This window comes from Leptonychotes weddellii, chromosome 7 (assembly GCF_054177405.1).
Source record: "Leptonychotes weddellii isolate Sample4059 chromosome 7, ASM5417740v2, whole genome shotgun sequence".
Taxonomy (NCBI): Eukaryota; Metazoa; Chordata; class Mammalia; order Carnivora; family Phocidae; genus Leptonychotes; species Leptonychotes weddellii.
The window spans coordinates 54,630,221-54,655,624 of record NC_138375.1 but is presented as its reverse complement, the minus strand read 5'-3'; the positions used below and the strand labels follow the sequence as shown (position 1 = coordinate 54,655,624).

The 25,404-nt window shown below is 48.6% G+C and overlaps 2 protein-coding genes across 3 annotated transcripts in view; one reads left to right on the top strand and one right to left on the bottom strand.

The window, feature by feature from the left end:
* KCNIP1 (potassium voltage-gated channel interacting protein 1) overlaps positions 1–25,404 on the bottom strand; it is a 324,702-nt gene that overhangs the window by 286,925 nt on the left and 12,373 nt on the right. The gene's annotated exons all lie outside the window — the stretch shown is intronic.
* Positions 8,064–17,360, top strand: KCNMB1 (potassium calcium-activated channel subfamily M regulatory beta subunit 1). Its single transcript, XM_006735450.3, has 4 exons — positions 8,064–8,200; positions 10,372–10,529; positions 11,983–12,154; positions 16,298–17,360. The coding sequence occupies exons 2-4, from the start codon at positions 10,396–10,398 to the stop codon at positions 16,565–16,567; spliced, it is 576 nt and encodes a 191-aa protein (XP_006735513.1). The 5' UTR covers positions 8,064–8,200; positions 10,372–10,395; the 3' UTR covers positions 16,568–17,360.

Here is a 25,404-nt window from a genome sequence, read left to right as displayed (position 1 = left end):
CGGGTCCTGACTCAGACTGAGTCACAGACTTGGAGAGGAGTTTCAGGAAGGCCAGGCCGGGCTCCTCCCCGGGCTGAGGAGAGGCTGCAGGCCCGGAGAGTCTTTCCAGACTTGTGGAGAATAGCTGTGAGGTAGCCAAAGGCAAGGCAATGCGGGGCCAGCAGAGTGGCCAAATGGTTTATGGCTTTGTAGACTGTCCACCAGTCACGTGTGGCTGTTTAAGTTAATTAACATGAAATAAAATTTTAAAAATTCAGTTATCCACTCACATTAGCCACTTTTCAAGCTCTCAAAAGCCGCATGCCACTCATGGCTCCTGTATTTGGACAGCTCAAGTTTCCATCCTCACAGCCTGGAGGGGTGGGAGTCTCAGCTCCGTATGTCACCAGCACTGTGACCTTGGACAAGTCCGTCCACCTGGAAAACGAGGGCAATCACAGTACCTACTTCATAGGGTCAGGATCAAATGAGATGCTATGTTCCCAGTACTTAGCACAGTGCCTGCCACATGGTAGTGCCTGCGAGTTGAGAGCTCTAGTTACAGGTAGAGAAATCGTCTACAGAAGAGGAGTAGGGCGAGAACACTGCCTGGGGGTCAGTGGACATGGGCTCCAGCCTAGGTTCTGACACTCTGAGAGGCTGTAGGGAAGTGTCTGAATCCCAATCCCTGCACCATTAAAGCTGTGTGGCTTTGGGTAAGTCACTTCACCTCTCCGGGCTCAGATAGCTCACCAGTGGAAGGGGAGTTCGCATCTTATTGGATCCTATGCTTCCAGGAAAAGCAGATCTTATGCTTCTAGGAAAAGTGAGGGGGTTGAAGCCTTTAAAAGGCTAATATTCTTTGACTCTGATTCTTGCTTTTAGAAATCTATTGGAAGAAAAGAATCAGAGAGGTGAGCAAAGACTGATGTTCAGAGATTATCACTGGAGGATAGCTAATAATAACAAACCCTTGAATTCATACAGAATATTCCTAAATTTATTTTTAGAAAGCATTTGCATTTGTCTTTAGAATATATTCTAGGGGTGCCTGGGTGGCTCGGTCAGTTAAGCGTCCAACTCTTGATTTCGGCTCAGGTCTCGATCTCAGGGTGTGATATGGAGCCCTGCTCCAGCTCTACACTGGGCATGGAGTCTGCTTAAGATTCTCTCTCTCTCCCTGTGCCCTCCCTCTCTCTCTCTAATAATAATAATAAAAAAAGAATATATTCTAAACATCATTACTTTGACAGTGGTTTCCTTGGGATGTAGGACTTTGATTGCTTCCTTTTACTTTTCTGTGCTTATCAGATTCTCTACAACTTGCCTCTATTAGTTTGTGAATAGAAAACCTGACACACCAAGAAAACTGTCAACCTACATGATCTCTAAGGCCCTTGGAGGGATATTCTATGACTCAGCAAAGGAGTAGGACTACTCTGTTTGCAGCTTTGGAGTCCCCACCGCACAGGGAGGTGGAAGGGGGAGGGCAAGGGAATGTCGTTCAGTCCTTGGACCACCTCTGACAGGTACCACTAAGATCAGCTAATGCAGATTGGGGCCCTGAATCTTGCCAGAGTCAAACATGTCCAGAGCAAGGGCTTCTTGTTCACTCCTGATCACATACATTAGACATGCCATGAACACGCACTGAATGAGTTTAAGAATGAATGCTAAGCCAAGTGCTTCCTATGTGCCGGGCACGGTATGAATTGTTTTCATAGATTTTCTTCCTTTGAACTTTAAAAAAAAAATTGGGCACAGATAAAATATTTTGCACCTAAACATATGAAGAACTGTTCAATCCTTGCTGGTAATTTAAGCAAAGCAAATTAAAACTGGGACTGAATTTTTTTCATCTAGCCAATAGGTAACAATTCCTAAATTTGATCGAGTCCAGGACTGGTGAATATATGTGGAATCAGCCACTCTATATACAGGCCGTGGACACACATTTGTCAGTTGGTATCAATGTTATAGAAAAAAGTATCCAATAAGTATCAAAATCTGAAAAATGTAGAAATCCCTTGCTCTGGAAGTTTTGCTCAGCTGCCTGGTCTTTATTCTAGGGAAACGGAATGGGCAAAAATTGCAAGGAATATTTAATGCAGCACTGTTTATGTCACCCGAACTTTCTCAGCTCTCATCAGCTGGAGGCTACAAATGAGCAACATTTATTTTGATAGACAAACATTTGGGCTCAGAGGTACAGCTCACAGCTACACAGATATTTCTGGGGTTTGCAGAGATTCCCTCATGTGCTCAAGTGCCCTTTGCTCTGATCTGCTTGTTGGTTCTCCAGCCCAAAAGCCACCTCGAGGAGATGGACTCATATCTTCTTAGGTGTCCCCCCAGACCCACTCCCCACCTGGCTTTAGACTCTTCTCTGCAGGCTGACCATAAGGACTAGAGCAACAGGCTCCTCTCTACCAGTTGGATTCAGCGAATGGGGTTCAGGATACCAGAAGAAGGGTCCCTGGACAGTGAAGTCAGCTCTTCATTCCCCAGCTCAGCCACTGAGGGTCCCAGGCTGGAGGTACCCCCGCTCAAGGAGACTTTCTTTCTGATGCTAGACACAGCTCCCTTCCCTCATCCCTCAATCCAGCGTGGCTAGTCCCCTGGGTGCTCTGTCATTCCCTGTGCTTCCCTACAATCTGCCCACACCATTGTCAATAGTTCCTAAAGCCTCCTCGATTTTCCCAGTTTGAGTGTGCCCTCTACAGTGGTGTGCTGGGAAGCCGGCTCTCTAAAAGCAAAAGCCCCGATTTGCAGTGTTTGTAGGTTTCACTCCCCTTGTGGCCGATTTCGGGCTCGCAGGGATTTAACAACTGGCCGGCGTGCGCTCTCATGAAGCTGGTGTGAGCCAGCTCAGCACATCGCCAGCCCTGCCCTTCTTGCAAGACCCTGACTGGTGCAGGGATATGTCGGGCCGGGGCCTCTGCTGCAGTTGCCATAAGTGATGATGCAGATTCCCTTATTAGGGGTCTACTGCCCAGGGCCCCAGCATCACCGTGAGCCCTTTGTTCTCATCACCCCAGAGTCTGAGTCCCAAAGACTGTGGTGTGAAAACAGCTCCATCAGCCTGACCTATTCCCTCTGCCTTGTCTCTCTCTCTCTCCTCAAGGCTCAAATCAGTCCTGGACTGGGCTAGGAAACTATATTCTGCTGCCATCTTTCACTTCTATGGTTCTGTCATCTTCATCCCCAGGTTCTGGTCCCCAAACTGCGTCCTTATAAATCTAATTCCGCCATACCTGTCAGTTCCAGAACAATGATGGGTATGAGGGTGGGGATGGGTGGAACAGACCACCGACCAGCAGAGGAGACTCTGAGCTCCACTAATAAGCAAAGAAGCACCATTCTTAAATATTCAACAACATGGCTTCAGTTAAATATACTGCGGCTTACCCATATAAAACAGTACTGTGCAAACTTTTAAAAAATATTTTCTAGTATGGGGAAATGATTACAATGTTCTATTACATTAAGGAGCAAGAGGTTTTTTTCCGGTGAAATGGTACGACATGGATGAACCTTGAGGACATTATGCTGAGTGAAATAGCCTGACACGAAAGGGCTATTATGGTATGATTCTATTTATACGAGGCATCTAAAGTAGTCAGACCCAGAGAAACAGACAGTAGATGGTGGCTGCCAAGGAGGAAGGACAGATGGGGAGTTGTTGTTTAATGGGTACAGAGTTTCAGTTTTGCAAGATGACAAAGTTCTGGAGATCTGTTGAGCAACAGTGTCAATATAGTTACCACTCCCAAACTGTACACTTAAAAATGGGTAAGATGGTGAATATTTTTTAAAAAAGCAAAAGACTGTTTTTCAAACTAAACCACAAACCACAGCAAATCCCCAAGATTCTCTGTTTATCTAGAGATGTGACACTGAATAAGAACAGTTCTTGCCCCAGACCTCAGGGAGCTTACACTCCAGTGGGGAGACCCGTGAATGAGGAATGTACATGAATAAACATAATGTTACAAGAACAAGGAGTGTTCTGAAGGAGTTGCACACGGTGCTCTGAGAATGTTAAATCACAGCACTGACCTGGCCCAGGAGGCGAGGAGGTGAGGTGAGGACCCCAGGACCGAGTCCCAGGGAAGAGGAAGAGCTCCCTAGCAGGTGGGGACACAGGGAATTGCCCTCTGGACGGAGAGAATGCATGCATCCTCTTATGAGTGTCTGCAAGGACACCCACGCCCCCTGACCAGCAATTCCCTCCAAGTGGTGGGGTTATCACTGCGCCTCATCTTCTCCCTGCACTTGTCTGTGGTACAACTTTTCCACGGTGAGCATGGATGATTTTGCCGTTAGGAAGAGGCATAAGAAAATGATCTTACCGCACAGATGGATAGCAGTGCTCTTTATTTATTTATGCTCTTCTTTGTTTCAAAGAGGATTTGAAGCTGCTTACAATTATGTTAACAATACAGCAGGCTAAAATACCTTGTCACTAAGTAAGAAATATGAGGGGAAGCAAAACATGGCTGGAAGAGTCTGATGAGAAAGGTGGGAGGCTTCCCTTCACTCAAGAGGGGGCGGCCCTGTCGTGTTCCTCGTCACGTCCAGTCTTGCCATTTAATTCAAATATGGACATTTGTCTTCTCAACTGCATTGAAAAATCTTTCACAGTGATTTCCTCTGTCTTTTATGACTCTCTCTCCCTGAAAATACATCCTGTTATTTTTCCGTTGTGCCTATTTGTGGTTTTAAAAATCCACATCGTCCCTTCCCCACCGGGATCCACCGCAGCACAGGGACTTACTCAGAGCCCCTGCACGGTTGGTCTTCGAGTGTCTGTGAGCAAGTGGCTTCGTTGGGACAGAGGGCGACTCACACCCTCAGCCCGGGCTCAGGACACGGTTGCCAATTTGATTTATGGGACTTATTATCCCAAGTGGTGGCAGAGAGTAGATACTGATTCAAAAGGGTTTAAATAAATAAGTGGATGCACAATCCAGAAAGGGCTATAGACTGAGGAGGAGGGCTTGCACAGCCACTGAAGCAGACTCATGAAAAAACACTGGTTCTCTTGCAGACTGGGCCTCAGGGAGTCACGGGGGGACGGCGATGGGCTGTGGATTCAGCAAGCACAGGCTCCCAGCAGGCTCCATCGCATCACGTGACGGGGGAGCGACCTTGGGCAAATCACAGAAACAAGACCTTTTGTGAGGACGGCTGAGGGGAATGGATCTGTGTGTACGTTTGTGTATGCATACGTGTGTACGTGTACACACATACTTACCCATGTGTATGTGTAAGCGTGTATATTCACATGCGTGTGTATGCATGTGTGTACATTGTGTGCATGTGCATATACATAGGTGTGTGCATGCATGCGCCTGTAGATGCACACATACATGTGAATGCATGTGTATGCATGTGCACACATGTATATGTATGTATATGTGTCAGTGTACATGCATACCCGTATATGCCATACACATAGTGTATATACGTGCGTGCACATACATGTGTGCACTGTGTGTATGCATACGCGTGTACACACATGTATACATGCATATTGTATATGTATGCACGTATATATGTATATGTATTTACATATGGACGTGGCTCATGCCCTGGCACTTAGTAGTTGCTCGGTAAATGAAAATTCCCTCTTGTAACACTGTCCTTCTATTCCATTTGTGCAGCAGTGAGCAACCTGAGATAAGAATATAGAGAGCATTTCTTTTTTTTTTTTTTTAAGATTTTATTTATTTATTCATGAGAGACAGAGAGAGAGACAGAGGCAGAGGGAGAAGCAGGCTCCCAAGGAGCAGAGAGCCCGATGCGGGACTCGATCCCAGGATCCTGGGATCATGACCTGAGCCGAAGGCAGACGCTTAACCGACTGAGCCACCCAGGCGTCCCTATAGAGAGCATTTCTAAAGCTCCCCCATAACGCTCCATACAGCCATCTCCGGCTTTTTCATCCTCACTGGTTTAACACTACCCCAATCACCAGCAACAGTAAGTTTCACTTTTAAATCACTTACAGTGTATTCCAGTTACTGGGGCTGCATAACGAATTCCCTCAAAATATAGTGGCATACAACAACCATTTAATTTGCTCACGGATTTTGTAGATGGAGAATTCAGAGAGTGTGAGCAGGGTGGCTGGTCTCTGCTCCATGATGTCTGAGGTCTCGCTGGGGGCCGTGAAGGCGGGGGCTGGAGTCATCTGCAAGCTCCTTTCCTCACATGTCACTGGGGGATGCTGGTTGTTGGCTGAGAACCGAGCTGGGGCTGTCAGCTGGAGCACCTGCGTGTGGCCTCTTGGCTCCCACATGATATGGTGCCTGGCTCCGAGGGAAGTGTCGCGAGAGAGGGCGCCCAGTGAAAGCCGTATCACTGTTTATGAATTAGCTTTGGAAATCACACAGTGTCACTTCCACCACATTCTATTGGTAAGGTGGTCACAGAGCTCTGCCAAGGTCGAAGGACACAGATGCCCCTCTTGATGGAGGAGTGTTGATATCACACTGAAAGGCGAGCATGTGGATGGGATGCATGTTGGCGTGGCCAACTTTGGAAAATACAACTTGCCCATCTGCTTAGGTGATCTCTTATTTTTCAAAAACACTGAGGGGTTAGGTATAACTATCTCTATTCTAGAAAAAGACAGACTGAGATTCAGAGATACAATGTAACTTCCCTCGGGCACTTTATTTAACCTCTCTGAACCTCAGTTACTCCATCTATAAAATGGGTAGAAAAATCTCTACCTGAATAGGTTATTATGGGCCAGCAGTGCTTATTACGTTAGGGTGTTGAAAGTTTGGAGTTGGAAAGGTATTTGTGATTTCTAACAGCCCGTGTTAATGCAGAGCACTAATCTTTATTGTTGTAGCATTGTTATTTCCTTGCCCTTCACCTATCGCCCCACAGCCAGCTAGGGACCTGAGTTTTTCTCCACATCCCCTTGAGAACAGAGCTTGTCCCAGCATTTAGGAGGGGGGCTCACTTTTGTGCAGAAGAGCTTACAGTCCCCATTCCTTGCCTGTTTCTATCTTCCGAGAGGAAAAGTACCTTGTGAAGAATGCTAATGTTTGCTTATAAATTCTAAATGTGTAATCCTTAATCACTCATTCAGTCAATTATGAGCAAGGAGCCCTTTGGTCCTACTTAAAAATGCTTCTGTTTCGCACACAGTGTCTCTCTCCCCCAGGGGAGCGGGAGGAAAGACTGGCATTTTTGCATTAGTTCATGGTTCCCAGAAGGACTCTCTGGCTCCTGGATGGGCCAAGGACCATCTTGGAAAACCATTTCTCTGGGGACTCATTCCAGGCCCTGTGTCCCTCATTGTCGATCTACCTGCGAGGTCTAAGGCCTTAAGAGACCCCCTTGCTGCTCACTTGCCATATTGAGAGGAACAAATCTCTGCCCATGACCCCAAACTACTTCGACAGTCTCTGGGAGGCCGCTTGGCGGAGCAGGCTGTCCCTGGACCTGGCTGGCTGGAGCAGCTGTGGAGGCCTCCCTGCTTTTAGCTTCTGCTTGGCTGGGCTTTAAAAGGTGGGTTTCTCTTCCTCTGCCTCAAATCTCTGTTATCCCTAACACTCATCATTACCCTCAGCAAAATTAGTTTAAAAAAATCCCAATAACGTAGTTGAGAAAATTGAGGCTCAGAGAGGTGCTGTGACCTGCCCAGGGTCATACAGCATGTAAGTGCCAAAGGCTCAGGAGGGTTTGGATGCTCCTGTGGGAATATGCCAGCCCCCTAGTAGCTGATAAGCCCAACCCCTTGGAGCTCTAACTCCTCCTCCCTCCCTCGTGTCAACAAAAGGAAAATCATTTCCTATTCCTGGCTTCTCTGCCAGCCCAGAGAGACTGAGTGACGAAGAAATGTCTCTAATTGTACCAGGATGGTCTTTCCCGGCTTCTCAGTTTTGCTCAGTCTTTTGTTGTTCAAAATCTGTTCCCTACAGACCCTGGAAATTGCAGGTGTGGGGGCCTGGGGAACAGCTGCCCTTGTCTCCTGGGCTTGGAATCGACTTTCTGGAGTTTGTGTCCCGGGGCTGTGTGCTCAGACTTGACCATGTTTGGGCATGGAGGCTTGTCCCAGATGGGGACCAAAGGCCGCTTTCCCAGAGATGGGCTGGGAGCCCAAGCTTCCTGCTGCAGCTCAGGCAGCCTCTTTTGGGGTGGGGGCTGGGGGCCAGGCCAAAAGTCTCTGCCTGCTGAAGACTCCCCGGCACCAGAAACTGTGAGTACTGCGTCCAGAGCACTTGGGCAGTGGTTTCTCCAAAGCCTGGAGCTAGAGGGGAGATCTTGGAGGAGGGAAGCTGGCAGCGGGAACTCGCTTCCCAGGGAAGCCCATCACGATTCTGGGCTCCAGAGGGGCTCAGCCAAGACTAGACCTGCTGATGTTTGGGCCCGCGGTCTGGTAGCCTGCTCCATGGCTGGGTCACTCGAGTAGCTCAGTGTCCTCGCACTCAGGTCCCAGCTTCCAGAGCAGCCAGAGGGCAGCAGGCTGGACAGCAGGACCCAGTCCTGGCCCTTGTCCCCAGGGGACGGGTGGGACAAAAATAGGCTCAGCAAGAGCACTGGGGACTTCTGCTCCAAACCTTCGGGATTCCCTTTGTTAATAGTAACAGCCAATATTTACTGAGAGCTGGCGTTGGGCCAGACACAGGATCGATATGTGATATTTGGTATGTCACTTGATGTTTGTCAGAACTCTCTGAAGCACATACTATTATTCTCGTTTAACAGCCACACCGTTGCTATGTGGCGAAGTCAGGATTTGATCCCAGAACTGCTGACCTCAGAATCCTCCCTGCCCCACATTCTATCAAACCCTTGAACACTGTACTCTGTGCTCTGTCCTTCTAAGGAAAAGAATGTCAACCAAAATGCCAGGTCCTATCTTCTTTCACCTTTCTCCATCTTTCCTAAATCCACCCCAGATGCTGAGTGACTTTTCTAAACGGAAGATAAGAGCCAAAAAGTTCAGAGATACTCAGCAACTCTCAAAATCGAGAAGTTCTTCTTGGAGTCTAACTGAAATCCCTCCTATTAGGGCTACAATCCCTTTCTTCCTGTCCAGGCCTCAGGGGACATCAGCAGTGCGTACCCTTCCTCCTGCCTGAAGGCTCTCACTGTGGTTGTTAAATCCTATATCCATACCCATATCCTCACCCCATTCTTTTATCCTGTGAGGTTTTAGGAGCATTGATCATGACTCTGCAAAGCCACTCACTCGGTGTAGGCAACAATCTCCCCAGAGCATTACAGACAGGTGGGGTCTGAGCAAGCGGCAGGGTTCAGACTTCTCTGTGACAGGGGAACCTTTCCTCTCCTCCCCTCTCCTCTCCTCCCCTCTCCTCTCCTCCTGACTTCCCAGAGCTGGTCACATAGCACTCCTGCCTTCCCAGCATCTAGTGTGCCCGGGGCTGGGAGGACTGAGGGGCCTGAAAGGTAGGGCACATGCCAAGGGCAGCCCTCGGGTGCACCCCATGCTCCAGGAAAGAACTCAGCCCACTTAGCTGGATGGGGGCTCCACTGCCCCTTCTCTGCTTGCTGCCCCCAGCCCAGCCAGCCTAGCCTGAGGATTGTTTGTTAACTGGGAAATGCTCCAGGTTTTTCTGAGACGAGTGTCCTAGGAGAAAGTGCTCAGATGTCCCACCCCTACTGCCCACTGTATTCATTTATCTCCTGTATTCCTTTTCTATTGTTGCTGTAACAAATCACCACAAACTTGGGAGTCCCAGATAACAGAAATCTCCTCTCATGTAGTTCTGGAAGCCAGCGAGGTGTCGGTAGGGCTGAAATCAAGGTGTCGGCAGGGCTCACTCTATGCAGAGGCTGAGAGGACAATCCACTGTTCCTTGTCTCCTCTGGCTTCTGGTGGCGGCTCATACTTCCTGGCATGTGGCTACCTCGCTCCAGTCTCTCCTCCCTGGTCATATCACCTTCTCCTCTTTTGTGTCTCATCATCTCCCTTTGCCTCATTCTTGTAAGGACCCTTGTGATCACATTTAGGGTCTACATGGATAATCCAGGATAATCTCCCCATCTCAGGATCCTTAAATTGAGGTCTTTGCCATGTAAAGTACACTCACAGATTCCAGGGCTGAGAATATGGACCTCTTGGGGGCCATTACTGAACCTATCACATACTGTGTGGCTTGGAGAAGTCACGCTACCTCTCTGAACCACACATCCTTCAACTGTAGAATGGGGATGATAACACTTGCCTCTCAGAGTTGATGGGAGGTTTACATGGGGTCAAAAAGCCCTCGGAAGTTGCAAAGCTCCAGAGCAAACTAGAGGTGACGTTGATCACTGAGCACCCTCCCCTCTTACCTGTCCCCCCTTCTGTGGGTTACTCGTCGCCTGTGCTGATCTTCTGTCTGTTCACCTCTGTGGCTCTAGAAATGACCACAGCTTGCAGTGGACATGGGGAAGAAGCTGGTGATGGCCCAGAAGCGGGGAGAGACCCGGGCCCTTTGCCTGGGTGTGGCCATGGTGCTGTGCGCCGTCATCGCCTACTATATCCTGGGCACGACCATGCTGCCCCTCTACCAGAAAAGGTACGGAACTCTCCCCCCTGCCCCCATCCTCCAGCCACTCTCCTACGGGTCTGGTCTACCAGGAACCCCAGCCTTCTTCCTACCCCTCCCCTTGACTTCACACCAGGCAGGAAGGGCTGGACATCATTCTGAGGGTGAAGGGTTCGAGTGCCTGACTGGACGCCGCTCACCTGGGTTTCTGGGGCTTGGGGGTAGCAGACGTAGGAGGCCCTTCTCACAAGAAGCAGCAAAGGATCAGAGCAAATGCCCCAGTGTGAGTTTGATCCCAGGAGAAATTGGAGGCTATAGATTTTCATAGCTTGTCTGCACAGTTGGACTTCCCCTCTGAAACCTCGTGGCCAGGTGGGCGTCTAGCCTCCTGTTGAATATCTCAAGGGACGGGGAGCTCAGGACCTCATTGTATATACCATTTCATTTGGGGGCTTTTCTGAGAAGTAGGAAATGTCTACACTGAGTCAACACTGCTCCCGTGGAGCTCTTTTCTGGAATCTCAGAGAATGTTTCTTGCTCCCTGACAGTCAACCACTTGAGCTTTTGAAGGGAAAGCTGTGACGTTCCTGATCCATTCTCTATTTGGAGCAAATGTGCTCAGTTCTCTCAACCTGTTTTTTGAGAAGTCTCCGACCCTCGCCTCGGGGCTTGTTCCAGCTGCTGACAGCCCCTCCATCTGCCACTGTGTGTCCTGCCTGATAGATGCGAGATGAGTCACAATTGATTTGCTGATGTGTTGATGAGCCTGTTAGCCTCTCCTGGGCCTGCTTCTTCCTCACTTTTTATAACCCTGGAGTGATTCCAGGTTGGAATCTTACCCAAGGGAGGCTCTGTTCAGAGCTGCTGTATGCCTGTGACCCGTTATCTGCTGGTTACGCACCATCCCCACCCACTTCCCTACCCTGGCACAAATCAAGCCCCTTCTGCATCTACTCTTTTTGGGGGAAAAGACACAGATTCTGAAGCTCATCAGACCTGCTCTCAGGTCCTGTGTGCCTTCAGAGAAGTCACTTGAGCTCTCTGAGCTTTTCCTCCCACCCCCTGCAAGGTGAGGATGGTATGGATAAGGGGTCTCAGGGTCGGGCTATTTAGCAGAACCAAGGCAGGGAGCTTTTAAGAACATATCAGGGCCTGAGCATTGCCCACCTTAGAAATTCTGATTCAACCCTTCTGGGGTGTGGCTTGGACATGGGAACCTTTTCAAAAGTTCCCCAGGGTTTTGGGTCAGCAGCCAGTGTGAGAACCATTTATGTAGATGATGTCTAAGAGGCTAATAAGCATTGATATTCTGATTCTATGATTCTTTTCTTGGGTCCAGCGGCTCTGGGGTCGTACTCCTTCAGTGCTGGATGCTTATGGCAAGATGAGGGTCCCAGCCCTAGGTCTCTCTAAAGGGGTTGAAACCTGGTGCTCTGTGCCGCCCAGGTTCTGAGATATGTATGTGTATGCATGCTCTCCCCAGCGTGTGGACCCAGAAATCCATGTGCCATCTGATTGAGACCAACATCAGGGAGCAGCAAGAACTGGAGGGCAAGAAGGTACCCCAGTACCCGTGCCTGTGGGTCAACGTGTCAGCTGTGGGCCGGTGGGCTGTGCTGTACCACACAGAGGACACTCGGGACCAGAACCAGCAGGTACTGACTGGGGGTGGGGGGGATGGGCACGTGTCCCCTTGGCCCTGGCAGGTGTGTGGGCCTCTTCCCAACTGAATCCCCATCCCTGCTCTGGGGAGTGGAGGCTGAGAAAACCGAACCTACTTGACCAGGGTCCACAGCTGGTATGAGGTCCAGCCAGACTCAGCAGCTCTGGGTTGGAGTCAGAGAGACCTGGGTTTGAATCCCCACTGTGCCACTAAGTGTTGTATGACCCGGATGCCACCTTTGCCGAAGTGCTCTGATGGACTCAGAGGCTGTGTGGTGTGCTGGGCTCCATGTCAGGTGGATGGCAGGCACTTCTATAGGGTGAGTCAAATGAGAGGCCAGACCCAGAGCTGACCCCACGGAGAAGAATCCCTTAGACTGGCCCCCCCTCAGTGAAACCAGAGGCTTGGGGCTGAAGCAATCTCTGGAGGCCAGTGCTTGGGAGATTTTCCCATCACTACCTCTCCACACCACACCCCCAGACCCCCATCCTGTCCTTTCTTCCAGAAAATACAAGTTGGCCGTATCCATTCCCTCATTTACTTATTCATCCAGTAGTCACTGAGCACGTCCTGTGTGAGGAGCTCTGGACTCAGGAGGAGAGAGCTCATGTGGGAAATAATATCTAGTGGGGAGGGATCAGTGCCACAGAGAGGAACAGACAAAATCATGCGGTTAAAGGCGGGAGTGACTTTTTCCAGCCAACAGCCAGGTGAGGGTGTCCGAAAAGCGTTTGGGTCAGGCTTTGTTAGATACCCAGAAACACGAGGGCTGCCTGCCTGGTGAGGGGAGGGCAGAGACCCGGGCGCGGCGGGAGGAAGGGCCTAGAAGAGACGGGATTGGGCGGGGTGCTTCCGTCACCAACACAGGGTGCAGTGGGGCGCAGGGAGGCTGCACAGGTGGGCTCCACACGACCCAATTATGGAAGCAGAAAGCTTTTGGTCCGTGGTAGGTTTTTGTTTGTTTTTCTGAGAGAAGCAAAACCTTAACGAAGAATGCTACAAGTTATGGATAATAATTCACTCCCATATTTAAGAAAAAAGATTGTAGCAAACACTTTACAGATTTTTTTTGCTCAAACAATAGTCTTTAAGGATGTCTGAATGAGACAGCAGACACAATGCAGTAGGCCAGGAGAAGTATGTGTTGAATCCCAGGGCAAAACACAGCCCAGCACCGTGAGGGAAGCAGGTGGAGGAAGCCGTCCCACAAAGCATGGAGTTAGGCGTTCCTGTTCAATCGGAATTTTTTTTAAAGCTTTGAAAGTCCAGCACGAGGAAGGGAATTGGGGGAAGGGCTAAGCTTATCTACAACCACCGTTTTACCAAAAGCCACACTGGTTCAACCTCATGAGAAGTGGGGGTGATCTGCCTGAGCAGCAAGCGTAGGAAGAGCGAACGCCAAGGCAGTCAGCACTCTCTGATCCCACCAGGACGGGTCTCTCACCAACCTGGGCTCGGAACACTCGAAGTTCCTTTGCGATTCCATCAGAAGGCCAGAGCTTTATCTGGAACAAGTTCACTCCGAAGAATGCTCATGGTGCTGATTGTAGCAGGGAGTCAAGTCATAAGTGGCTCCTAACTGATCCACCATTTCCCACAGCATTTCCCCCAGGGGAAGGTTCTACTGGATCCCAGGAATTTAAATTCAAGGAGACCATAAAGAGCCGTAAAGAAGGGAAGTGCTAATGATATTCTGGCAACGTACGAGCTGTGTTCCCGTCATCTCTGCAAGGAACTACCGAATTATGGAATTAAAATGTGACTGGGCAAGCTAGCCCTGCTCAACTCTGGCCATGCACTGGAACCATCTGGGGACTGAACAAAACTGGGTTTCTACACCATCTCTGGACTTTCCAGGGGAGTCTGAGGTTTAGAATTACTTCTGTGAGCAACCAGTGTTTAAAGGGTCTGTGGGCCTGGTGCATGATCAGAGTGGTACAGAGGAGTGTGAAGTTCAGTGGCTGGGCAGAGAGGGCTGGAGCCATGGCCAACAGCCAGGATGGAGACTGGGCCTGCAGTAGGGATGGTTGCCGACGGTCAGTTTGGTAGCTGATGGGATGGGAAGGGCAAGGTGCCGCGGGTGCACATTGGGATTACTGACGGTGTTGGGGGGGGTCACAGAGAAGTGGGTTTGGACAGTGCAAGGGGGCCAGACCTGTTCTGTCAACACTAGCATGACTCAGCCCCACCAGATGGGGGTAGAGCCCCCAAATCCCCCTGAATCAGCTCCTACCAGGTCTCCTGCTTCTTCTTTGGCATTTGATGGCTGCTGATTTCTCCCGAGGAGCAAGAAGTAAATTTCCAAAGTCAAGCCGAAGCGATCACTGGTGTGATAGGGACCGGGAGCGGGCTGGCTTGCAGGCTGCCTGCCTGACCCTGAGGTTGCTAGCGTCTCCCTGCTGCACTGCACCCCGGGTCAGCTTCTGCAGCGCACCTTCCAGTCCCGTTTCCATGACAAGTCATCCGGGTAGCTACCCTCACAGACCTAATTTATAAGACTCAGAGAGGTGGTGGCACCCACCAAAGTCACACAACTTGGACCTGGTGGCTGAGTCCAGGTCTCCCTGGCTCCACAGCCACACCTTTGCTCAATGGGGTCGGTTACCCAAGGTCATAGTCAGAGGCATTGGGGAGATAGGCGAGGTCCTCTCCGCACGGAATTCTGAATTCAGCTGCTCCTGGGACCCTGCAGTGCCCAACAACTTTGAATGTCAGATTCCTTGGAGGCAGCTCTCCCCAGCCTCGGCTGCTCCCTGGCTGGCTGGGAACCGGCTCTGGACACAGCTCCCCCATCCCCAGGCTGTCAGGACCGTGATGCAACCATCTTCTTTACTGCTGGATGAGTACTGTCAGGGCAGGCCGCCTGGGGACAGGGTCTCTTTCAAATCCAGGGAGTAACCGAGGCCTGGGGAGAAGCCGGCTCAACACTCCACATTTTGATCTCGGACATGACTGTCCCAGGCCAGTGGTCTCAAACTACTATGCATGAAGGAGTCACTTGTTTGCTGGGTCCACCCTCAACAATTCAGAGTGAGTAGGAACCCATGCTCTGGCCAGCCCTCCAGCTAGTCTGCTGCAGGTGCTGTGGGGGACCCACCTTGTAGAACCTTCCAGAGCCTCACATAAAAACCTTCAGACCTCCCGGCACAGAACAGAGATAAAACCAGGGTCTCCCCACTGTGCAGAGTTTTCCTCTGCAGAGCTTTCTAACTGGACCTCACCTGACCAAGCCAGAGGCTCCCAATAACAACAATCGGTGTGCGAATTAAGTGTGTTCTATGCTTTACCTGTGTAAGTTCTTTCAAACGTGTTCTCTCCTTCCTTTGAATCCCAGTGTCAAATACTGGCTTGCCAATATCTTTTGTTTCACTCACACAGAGCTAGACCTCAAAGGGTTTGCAATTCACATTTTTGCCAATATTTTAAAATTGTGGGAGTTCACCTTAAAATTTGGCTTTCTGGCTTTTCTTGAAATGTCGGAGGCCTGGCTACAGTAGGTCTCCTGGATTGCATGGCATCCATCGTCTAGATGGAGTGAAGATTGCCAGTCTGGATGCTTCTGGCTCTCTCCATTTCACCAGACGCCCCCCAGTCCCTGACTGTCCTCCATGGCACAAGGCGAGTGTCAGCTGGCTCTTACCATCTTCTTCCTTCACCCACTTTACCTGTGGACATTATGTGCACACGCCCTGTGGGAAACTGAGGGTATGACCTCTGCCCCGAATCCGAATATGGAGCCTACTTGGTCTGTGTCACCCATTGGTTAGTTAAGTTTGAAGTCCATCTTTAATAACATCCTTTGAAAGACATACTGCTCTTAACCCTTTCAAGAGAGAAGATAGCAAGGATGAGAAAGGTAAGTAAGCAATTTGCCCGAGGTTCTATAGCCAGAACTCCAGCTGGGCCCCTGCCTCCGGGTGAGCAGCTCCTGGGCCACCCGCCTCACACGTGACACTGTGAAGGAACCCTCTAGAACCAGGCAGTGCGCAGCCTGCCAAGCTTTCAACAGACCTCACTCCCACCTGGAAGCCCAACTCCAAAGCCAACACTTTTCTTTACTTCATGCCAGCCCCTCATTTCTCCCAGAGAAACCAGGATTTCCAACTTCATGGGTGCTCTTGCCTTCCCCCCGCAGTGCTCCTACATCCCAGGCAGCCTGGAGAACTACCAAGCGGCCCGGGCTGATGTGGAGAACGTCAGGGCCACATTCCACAAGAAACCGATTTTCTACTGCTTCTCAACAAGTCGGGAGAATGAGACCAGTGTCCTGTACCAGCGCCTCTATGGGCCCCAGACCCTCCTCTTCTCTCTCTTCTGGCCCACCTTCCTGCTGACCGGAGGTCTCCTCATTATCGCCATGGTGAAGATCAACCAGTCCCTTTCCATCCTGGCGGCTCAGAAGTAGACCTATCCTTGCCACAGAGATGCAGGGGCCGCAGGGGACTGGGTGGGCCCCCAGCTGGCTCCCTACTTGGGTACCCCTGCCCCCTCCCCCTGCCTTCTCACTGTTCTGCTCCGTCCCATAACAACCTCTGCTACCTGCATGGGCTTTGGGAAGTCCCTTTGTCATGTCATTCCTGACTAAGAATGTACACGGGTTCCCTGGTGCTTCAGAGAGCTCAAGGCTCGCTGGTGACCGCTTCCCATTACCTGTCCCCACTCAGCTGACTGAAACCCACTTCCTGCTGCGCCCCCACCAGCCCACAGACGACAAGGATGCTTGTCTCCGTGCCGGCATTCTTGTGGTCGGCTCGAAGGCCTAGCTTTGTCATCCTTGGCAGACCTCACTTCCTTCTTTGAATTCCATAATGAAAACCACAGCAGCTTCCATGTATAGAGAACATTTAGAATTTGCTTGTAGGACACTAGGTGCTATGTACGTTTTTATTCCAATATTAACAAATATAGGTACAAACTTCCAGTTGCAAAATACTGAAGTCCTGGGGATATAAGGGACAGCATGGTGACGATAGTTAGCTGTACTGTATTGCATAGTTGAAAGTGGCTAAGAGAGTAAATCTTAAAGGTTCTCATCCCAAGAAAAGAAATTTGTAACTGTGTATGGTGGCAAATGTTAACTAGACTTACCGTGGTGATCATTTTGCAATATATATATGAATATCAAATTATTATGCTGTACACCTGAAACTAATGTAATGTTATATATCAGTATCTCAATAAAAATATATATGTGTGTATATATATGTGTGTATATATATATCACAAGAGGCTATAAGAAAATACACTAAAAAAAAAAGAAAATACACTAAAATATATCAAAATATTAACAGTGGGATTGAGGATTGGGATGGTGGTTAATTTTAATTTTCTTTCTCATCCCTCTTTTTACCTTTGGTACTTTTCTAAATTTTCAGCAGTAGGAAGATGTGGTTTCATTGTTCGTTTTTTTTTTTAAACAAATATGCTTCTCTTCATTTTTTTTTAAAGATTTTATTTATTTATTTGAGAGAGAGAGAGTGAGCACGAGCTGGGGTGGGGGTAGGGGCAGAGGGAGAGGGAGTAGCAGGCTCCCCGCTGAGCAGGGAGCTCGACATGGGGCTCCATCCCAGGACCCTGGGATCATAACCTGAGCCAAAGGCAGACGATTAACCGACTAAGCCACCCAGGTGCCCCTCATTGGGTTTGTTTTTAATCACAAAAGCAATGATAGATGTTATTTTGGAAGGATTTGGAAGGGTGAGCCTCACGTCACCAAGCCCTGGAAGTGGGCTGGGGAGGGCTTGGGCTCCAATCAGAGGCAGGCTTTTGAGAATATAGAATTTTAAGAACCCTCTATGGAAGGAAGGGAACCATATAGATGGGGATTTATAATTTACAATGCAGGTCAGTATATGGCACTGGCCCTGCAAGGGAAGCCTGTCTCACACTTGAAAAGGTCACAAGTGGAGCATGCCATCATCTCTGCCATTACTACTCCAAGAAGTCTTCCCAGAGCAGCGGTTCTCAAAGTATGGTTCCTGGTGCAGCGAAATCAGCATTCTGTGGAGTCTTGGGAGAAATGTACATTCTCAGGCCCTGGCTCCAGCCCTTCCTAGTCAGAAACCGCAAAGGGGTGGGATGGGGTGGGGTGGGTGGCAGACGGAGGAGGGGACAGCACTCTGTGTTTTAACAATGGCCACAGGGGCTTCTGACGTGCCCTCAATCGTGAGAACCACTGGTATAGAGAACCAGTGCCCTGTCATTGGGCTTTTCAGAACAGATAAATGACTACTTGACAGGGCAAGTATGTGAAGTTAGGCTGGTGTCTCCAAAGTTCCTTCAGGAGCTGTGATTCTAGCCACAGCCCTTGGGTAGGAATCTTGTCTCTGCTTCTGCCCGATTTCATCTCACTGATTCTCAGTTGTTTCATCTATAAAAAAGTGACTCCTCCTTTAGGGTAGTTGGGGGTGCCGAATAACAGTTTGGCACATGGTAGGTGGCCAGAATGCAAGTAATTGAATACTCAGAAACTTCCAGAAGCAATGATACCAGTGATAATGTTAGCTAGCATTTATTGGTGCTTATGTATTACATGCCGGGCACTGTGCTAAGCAGTCTGCCTTGTAACAATTCAGTGAGGTACTACTGAGCCTACCTCAGAGAGGAGGAGAAGCAACACAGGACAGTGATTAACTATGTGAACTTGAATGAGGACAGCCTGGCTTCAAATACCTGACCCTGCCATTCCCTAGTTGGTAACTTTGGGCAAATAACCTCTCAGTGCCTCAATTTTCTCCTTTGCAAAATAGGAACTAACAGTGTCTCCCTTTTAGGATTGTTGGCATTAAATTGGTTATTCTATAAGCTTCCTAGAATAGTAACTGCCACACGGTAAGTGCTATATGATATTATGAAAAACTGAAGCTCATCCATATAGCTGGTGAGGCGCTAAGAATCAAGCCCTAGGCTGTGTGATTCCAGAGTGGACTGTCAACCACAGTACCTGAGCAGACTCAGCTGAAGGGCTGAGGGCCCCAGGCCTCCAAAGCCCTAGGGGCCAGGTAAGGAACCTTGTTGGGTCCCTGGAACCCAATGGTGCCCTCATACAAGTCAGGGATGTGAAGGGGGAGCGTCTATAATCTGCCTGAACATCTCTCACTTCCAACCAGGGAGCCCTGATGTATCCCTATGCCCTCCAGGTTCTCACTTGGTGGGAATATCCCTTCCAAGGGGAGACAATACACCATACCCCAGAGTTTCTCCTTTCTGGGGTCAGGGAAGTCTCAAGAGTCCTCCGAGTCTTTTAAGAAAACTTCAGTGGTGACATTGTACTATGGTAATGGTACTGATCAAAGACATTACCTTTGGGGGGAAATTAGGCAAAGGGTACAATGGGATCTCTCTGTATTATTTCTTCCAACTCCATGGGAATCTGCAAGTATCTCAAAAACGTAAGTTAATTTAAATAATAATAAGAAAAAAGTCCCCACCGTAAGTCTTGCTGTGTGAGTCCCTCTGAAAGGAACTTCTTGGCATATGGTTTCCATGTACCTGCATTTGGGGCTAAAATACACAGAAACTCAGAATATCCAAACAGCCCCTGCTAGGGGAAAGGCCATGTGGCTCTAGGAAAATCACCCAGCCCCCACTGGACCATGCATTATTGATGATGACCTTCATTGGCCTGGGACAACTGCCCTCCTCCTGTCAATAAGACTGGCTTCCATCTTCCTGCTGCTCACCGAACTCCCTGGACAGGATGAGCATGAAATAATGGGCATTTAAGCATGATAAGTTAGACACTCAGGAAAGATGTTCTTTGGAATAATGGCTGTCTAGGAGCAGGAAGCCCTCATCAGTTCTTAATAAATCACTGCTAATGAGCATCTCATGTTTCCACAGTTTTGGCTTCTCATCTCATAGTGACTCACACCTGGAGAGATGCACCTGGCATGCTCTCCCGCATCCCTCCCCTGGAACTTGGCCCATGCTGTGGGGCTCAGAGACAGGGGATGGGGAGGGTAGAGATGAATCAGACCCAGTGCCTGCCTTCAAGGAGCTTTCTGTTCTTGCCGCTCCTCCTATCCCCTCCCCCACCATTATCAAGGGCTCCCTTCTTCACAGTGAAGAGCCTAACTTACACAAATTCGGAATAGTGCAATATAAAATATTAATAAAATCTTTTTTGTGACATTGAAATGATTCCAGCCCCACCCCATCAACAATTTATCCAAAATTTATCCTAATTTTAGAACTCCTTTCTCAAGTGAATGGATCGTAAACTGCATTCATTCTATTGCTAATTGACAACACAGGCTGGTACATAAAAATATCTCATCTTTCGGATTAGAATTGCATTTAGGGAATTTTAAGTTATATGAAATATTTGGGAATGTACTGTTTGAACAAAGTGTAGCTATCGTGTATCTCATCAGTGGCTGCCTTTTCACATGGGGGGAAAAGGGAAAGATTGAAGCAAGATCAGAAAGACAGGGAGAAATTCACCCCAATCTAGCGTAGCGGTTCTCAGAGAGGAGGCTTGAAAGGTCAAAACTGTTCAGATAATATTGAGATGCTCAGTTTCTTTCTAGATTTCCATAACTCCCCCTTCCCACTCATAGAAAGCAGATGATCCTCAGTCAACTTCCTTAAAGATTTGAGAGATGGGGAAGGGCTGGATATAGATGCAAAGCCTACAGCTTCCAGATGACCAGTGGACAAAGTTGGGGATTTATCCAAAGGCTTGCACCTCCTCCTGCAGTTGCAGCATCTTTAATCTCCCATAATCTCCATCCCCCCACACTGAGCTCCCTCTTTTCTGACATGTATAAACTAAACACAGGGGCTTGCTAAGTACATGCAGCTTCAAGACATGCCTTGTCTCCCCACTTCCAGTGAGACGCTTGTGAGGGTCTGAGCCCTCCTGTGTCAGTTCTGGAGCCCCTGCTCGTTGACTCCCCTTATTCCAATACAAACTCATGTTCTCTGAAGGTCAGTGGTTCTTTAAGATCCTCTAGTGCTGGGTGCCTTGGGGGCTCCATCAGTGAAGCGGCTGACTCTGGATTTCGGCTCAGGTCGTGATCCCGGGGTCCTGGGATCGAGCCCCAGGGCTCTGCGCTCAGTAGGGAGTCTGCTTGAGGATTCTCTCTGCCTCTGCCTTTCCCCGGCGCTCATGCTCTCTCTCTCTAAAATAAATAATTTTTTTTTTTTTAAAGATCATCTAGTGCTTCCCCTCTTTCTAATCTGGTGCTTGGATCCTCCCTACAACAGTCCTCTTTGGTGACAATTTACATTAACATCCTTTTGATGAATAACTCATTGTACTGGGAGGCAGCCACTTCCATTGGGGATATGTTTAGCAAAGGTCTCCCTGTTTGAGAATGTGTCATCCCTAATAGTAGGAAGAGCTAACACGTGTTGAGCAATTGTCGGCCAGGCTCTGGGCTGAGCTTCTATGTGCACAGCTCATTTCACCCTAACAATACCCTTTAGGTTATTATTCCTGTCTTCACTGTCTAAATGAGGCAACTGAGGCAGAGGGGAGGGACTTAACTTGCCGCAGATCAGAAGTTAGTCAAATGCAGAGCTGGCATTCAAACCTGGACAGCATGGCTTCAGACCATACTCTCAAAGCTCTATGATTCCTGCCCCGCAGTCTCTGCTCTGTGTCCAAAATGGAAAATGCTGAGCAGAGAGCGCAGTCAGGACTGGGAGTCTATCGGATGCTTCCATATACCTTCCCACAGAGCCCCGGCTTTCAGCTGGCTCCCTGGAACCACGCTTCTGAAGAGTGAACAGAGGGGGGTTGAGGTCCAAACATATGTATCCAAGAAAGCCCCGCCAAGGTTCTGATGTGGGCACTACAAAGACAGACAGGGGCCAGGCAGCACAATCTGCCTGACTCTGCCACCGCCCAGCCTACAGCCCATCAAACACTGGGCAGGAACCAGGCACGCCCCAGGCCACAACAGTCCCTGAATTGGTCTATTAAAAAGCAGAAGAAGGGCACCTGGGTGGCTCAGTTGGTTAAGCGACTGCCTTCGGCTCAGGTCATGATCCTGGAGTCCCTGGATTGAGTCCCGCATCGGGCTCCCTGCTTGGCAGGGAGCCTGCTTCTCCCTCTGACCCTCCCCCCTCTCATGTGCTCTCTCTCATTCTCTCTGTCTCAAATAAATAAATAAAATCTTTAAAAAAATAAAATAAAAAAAATAAAAAGCAGAAGAAGATGGAAGAGAGGCTGGTCTGACATGACTCTTTCTTGAGGACCCCATGCTTCTCTCAGTGATCCCTGTTTTCTTTCCCACTTGTTCCCAAACCATTGGTCTAATAGTCCACTTGGTCACCCTAGAATTTATCCAGGAGTTGACAGCATGCTTATTTATGCATAACTTTAGAGTCTTCTCTTACTATCATTAGTGACTCTTCTTGCGATTTAAGTAATTTTTCTAGGACTCTGTTGGCCACTCAAGTAGTCATATTCTTAGAAACGTCTTGTAGACGTGTGTCTTTAAATCCTGTTTGATACACCCTCCACTGAAATTCCCTGAGCCACAAGCCAGAACTTCATTGATTTGGAGCAGTCTGAGCCCTCTGAGCTCCTGGCCTCACGTGAGCCTCTTAGCCATCCTGGGTCATCACTCCCAGTCCTCAGATCTCACTCCTTGTGGAGGAGATAGGAACAAACCCAAACAGGTGGGCGTTGCTTGTCTCTCCATCAGATTATTTGCTCCGAGTAGACTCAGCCATCAGCTAGTTTCACTCTCTCTCAGAACATGTTCTAAAAGCTTTTTTCTCATTCTTACATTTTTGGGAAGTAAGTTTCAGCTTCGTGTGACCATATTATTCTCATGGCTCCGAGTTACGTGTTTTATTTGGTTTTAGAGAGGGAACCTGTAGGGAAGAAAGCTCAGGAAAGTGAGATCTGGAATCTGGTTGGCCTGGGACCTTGGGTAGTTTATTTAATCTCCCCGAGTCTCGGTTTCCTTAATTGGAAAATGAGCCTAACATTGTTCGTCGTATAGTTTGCTTGTGACGAACACATAAAAGATGCTCCACGGATGCTCACTCTCTCTTTGAGCAAACATGTCTCTTTCCTCTGATTATACAGATTCTTCTCTGTTTGAGCCCAGAGAACTTCCTACTGTCCCCTTTCCTTGCTAGCAACTTCCCACTTCTCTTTCTCATCAGTGCCGCTGAGGACCACTTTGCCTCTCTGTCCCTCCCAATCCATTTCTAGCTCTACTCCATCTTAAAACTTTCAGCCACAAACAGACTGCCAGCCTTTGTGTTGATCTTTCTTGAATCTATTTGCATAAACTTGGTTCCTGAGGAAAAGCAGGGCCTGCACACAAGGGCCACATCCCCGAGGGGCCACATCCCCGAGGGACCACATCCCTGCCTGGCCGAACCATCCAAGGGCCACGGGCCAGTTTCCGTGAAAGTCCTCTTCTTGGGAGAACCATCATCATTGACAACAATAGATCTGGCTGGAATAATCCTCCAAGTGTGAGGCAGGCAAATCCCTTGGCCCAGAAATCAGGCTTAATTGGAAATTAAATTGCATTTCCATGCCAACTGCAGGACGCCTATATCCACAGCTAATTTATCAAGGTGATGCCTCATCTCCACGAAGCCCAGGGGAATAGAGTGGCTGCATCAGCAAAATTACAAGCTTGCACCTGATGAGAAGAACTTTCTTAAAAGCGCAACCTGAGCCCTTCAAGTTCCTCATTTGGGATTTTGTGCACTTCTTGGCGGCCTCCTCGGCACAGGACGCACAGACACTGTGCCAAGACTTGGAGTGCGGACGCTGGTGGGAACCGTACTGCGTTCTGGCTGCTCTGGGCCAGAGGCAGGAAGAGAGTCACGTAAGCAAAAGCTTTCCAAGCCCCAGCACTTCACTCAGTTAACCAAGGGTCGAGTTGCTTTGGGAAGTAGAAGGTATCATGGATAACATCACCGTTCAGAATCTGATTTCTATATTTAACACTGGTACTAACAGTTCACGATGCTCAAGTGTGTGCCAGACTCTTCAGCAAGCCCTTTGCGCACATTTATTCCATCCTCCAGGCAACTGTAGGATGGAAATGCACGATGATTTTCATTATCCTCATTTTACCAACAAAGAAACTGAGACCTAGAAAGTAAGCAACTTGCTTCAGGTCACTGCTGCCCTATTAGTAGAACTGGGATTTAAACTCAGCTTATTTCAAAGCAGAGCCTATACCTTTAAGTATGACATTACACTGCTCCTTTATTTTCCCCCACTTTTAATTTTAAAAGTGTCCAACTATAAAAGCATTGCAAAATTAGTCCTGGGAGCATGTACTTGGCTCACAAACTGTTGTCAATATTTTGCTGTATTTGCATTCCTTCTCTTTGTCTGTCTGTCTCTCTTTATGTGTGTGTGTGTGTGTTTGTTTTTCTGAATCATCGGAGTGGAGCCTGGGTGGCTCAGTCGGTTAAGCGTCTGCCTTCGGCTCCGGTCATGATCCCAGGGTCCTGGGATCGAGCCCCGCATCGGGCTCCCTGCTCAGCGGGGAGTCTGCTTCTCCCTCTCCCTCTGCTCCTCCCCGCTGCTCGTGCTCGGTCTCTCTCTCTCTCTCTCTCAAATAAATAAATAAATAATCTTTAAATAAAATGAATCATTGGAGAGTTAGGTTCAGGGACATAAAACACAAGTCTGACTTAGAAACCATGTGGGAACCAGTCTGGCTGGAGGAGAATGCGGATGGAGGCGGGGAGCCACGAGCAGCAGGTGGGCTGAGGCCATGGCCGTGACAGCCAGGCCGAGAAGCTCAGGGCGTGCTCCAGAAGGATAGGAAGGCTGTGTACTGAGGTAGGGAAAGCACAGCTCTCACTGAAGGTCTCGAGAAGAAGGAAAAACCTGCAGATGTATATTCAGCAAATGATTTCCTTATGGTCTGATTAAATATACATGCTTGTTGAAGACAACGTAGATGATACAGATAAGTATCAAGAAGAACTTTAAAATATAGCCCTTAAGTCCAACTGAAACCCATGTTAATACATCAGTTTATTTCTTTTCTATTTCACTTTTCTGTACACATATCTATTCACAGATTGGACCCTCATTGTACGTACAGTTTTGTATCCTGATTTTTTTTTTTTTACCTAATATTATGTTAAGAGCATTTCTGCTTGTTTTTAAGTAGTCCTCAAAATAATTTTTCAAAGAGTTAATATTGCTCCATCAGATAGATGAGCCCAAAAAACCCCACTCTTTTTGGACTAGAGTCCAGCTGGTCTCGATTGTTCACTATTACAATGTAGTAACCATGG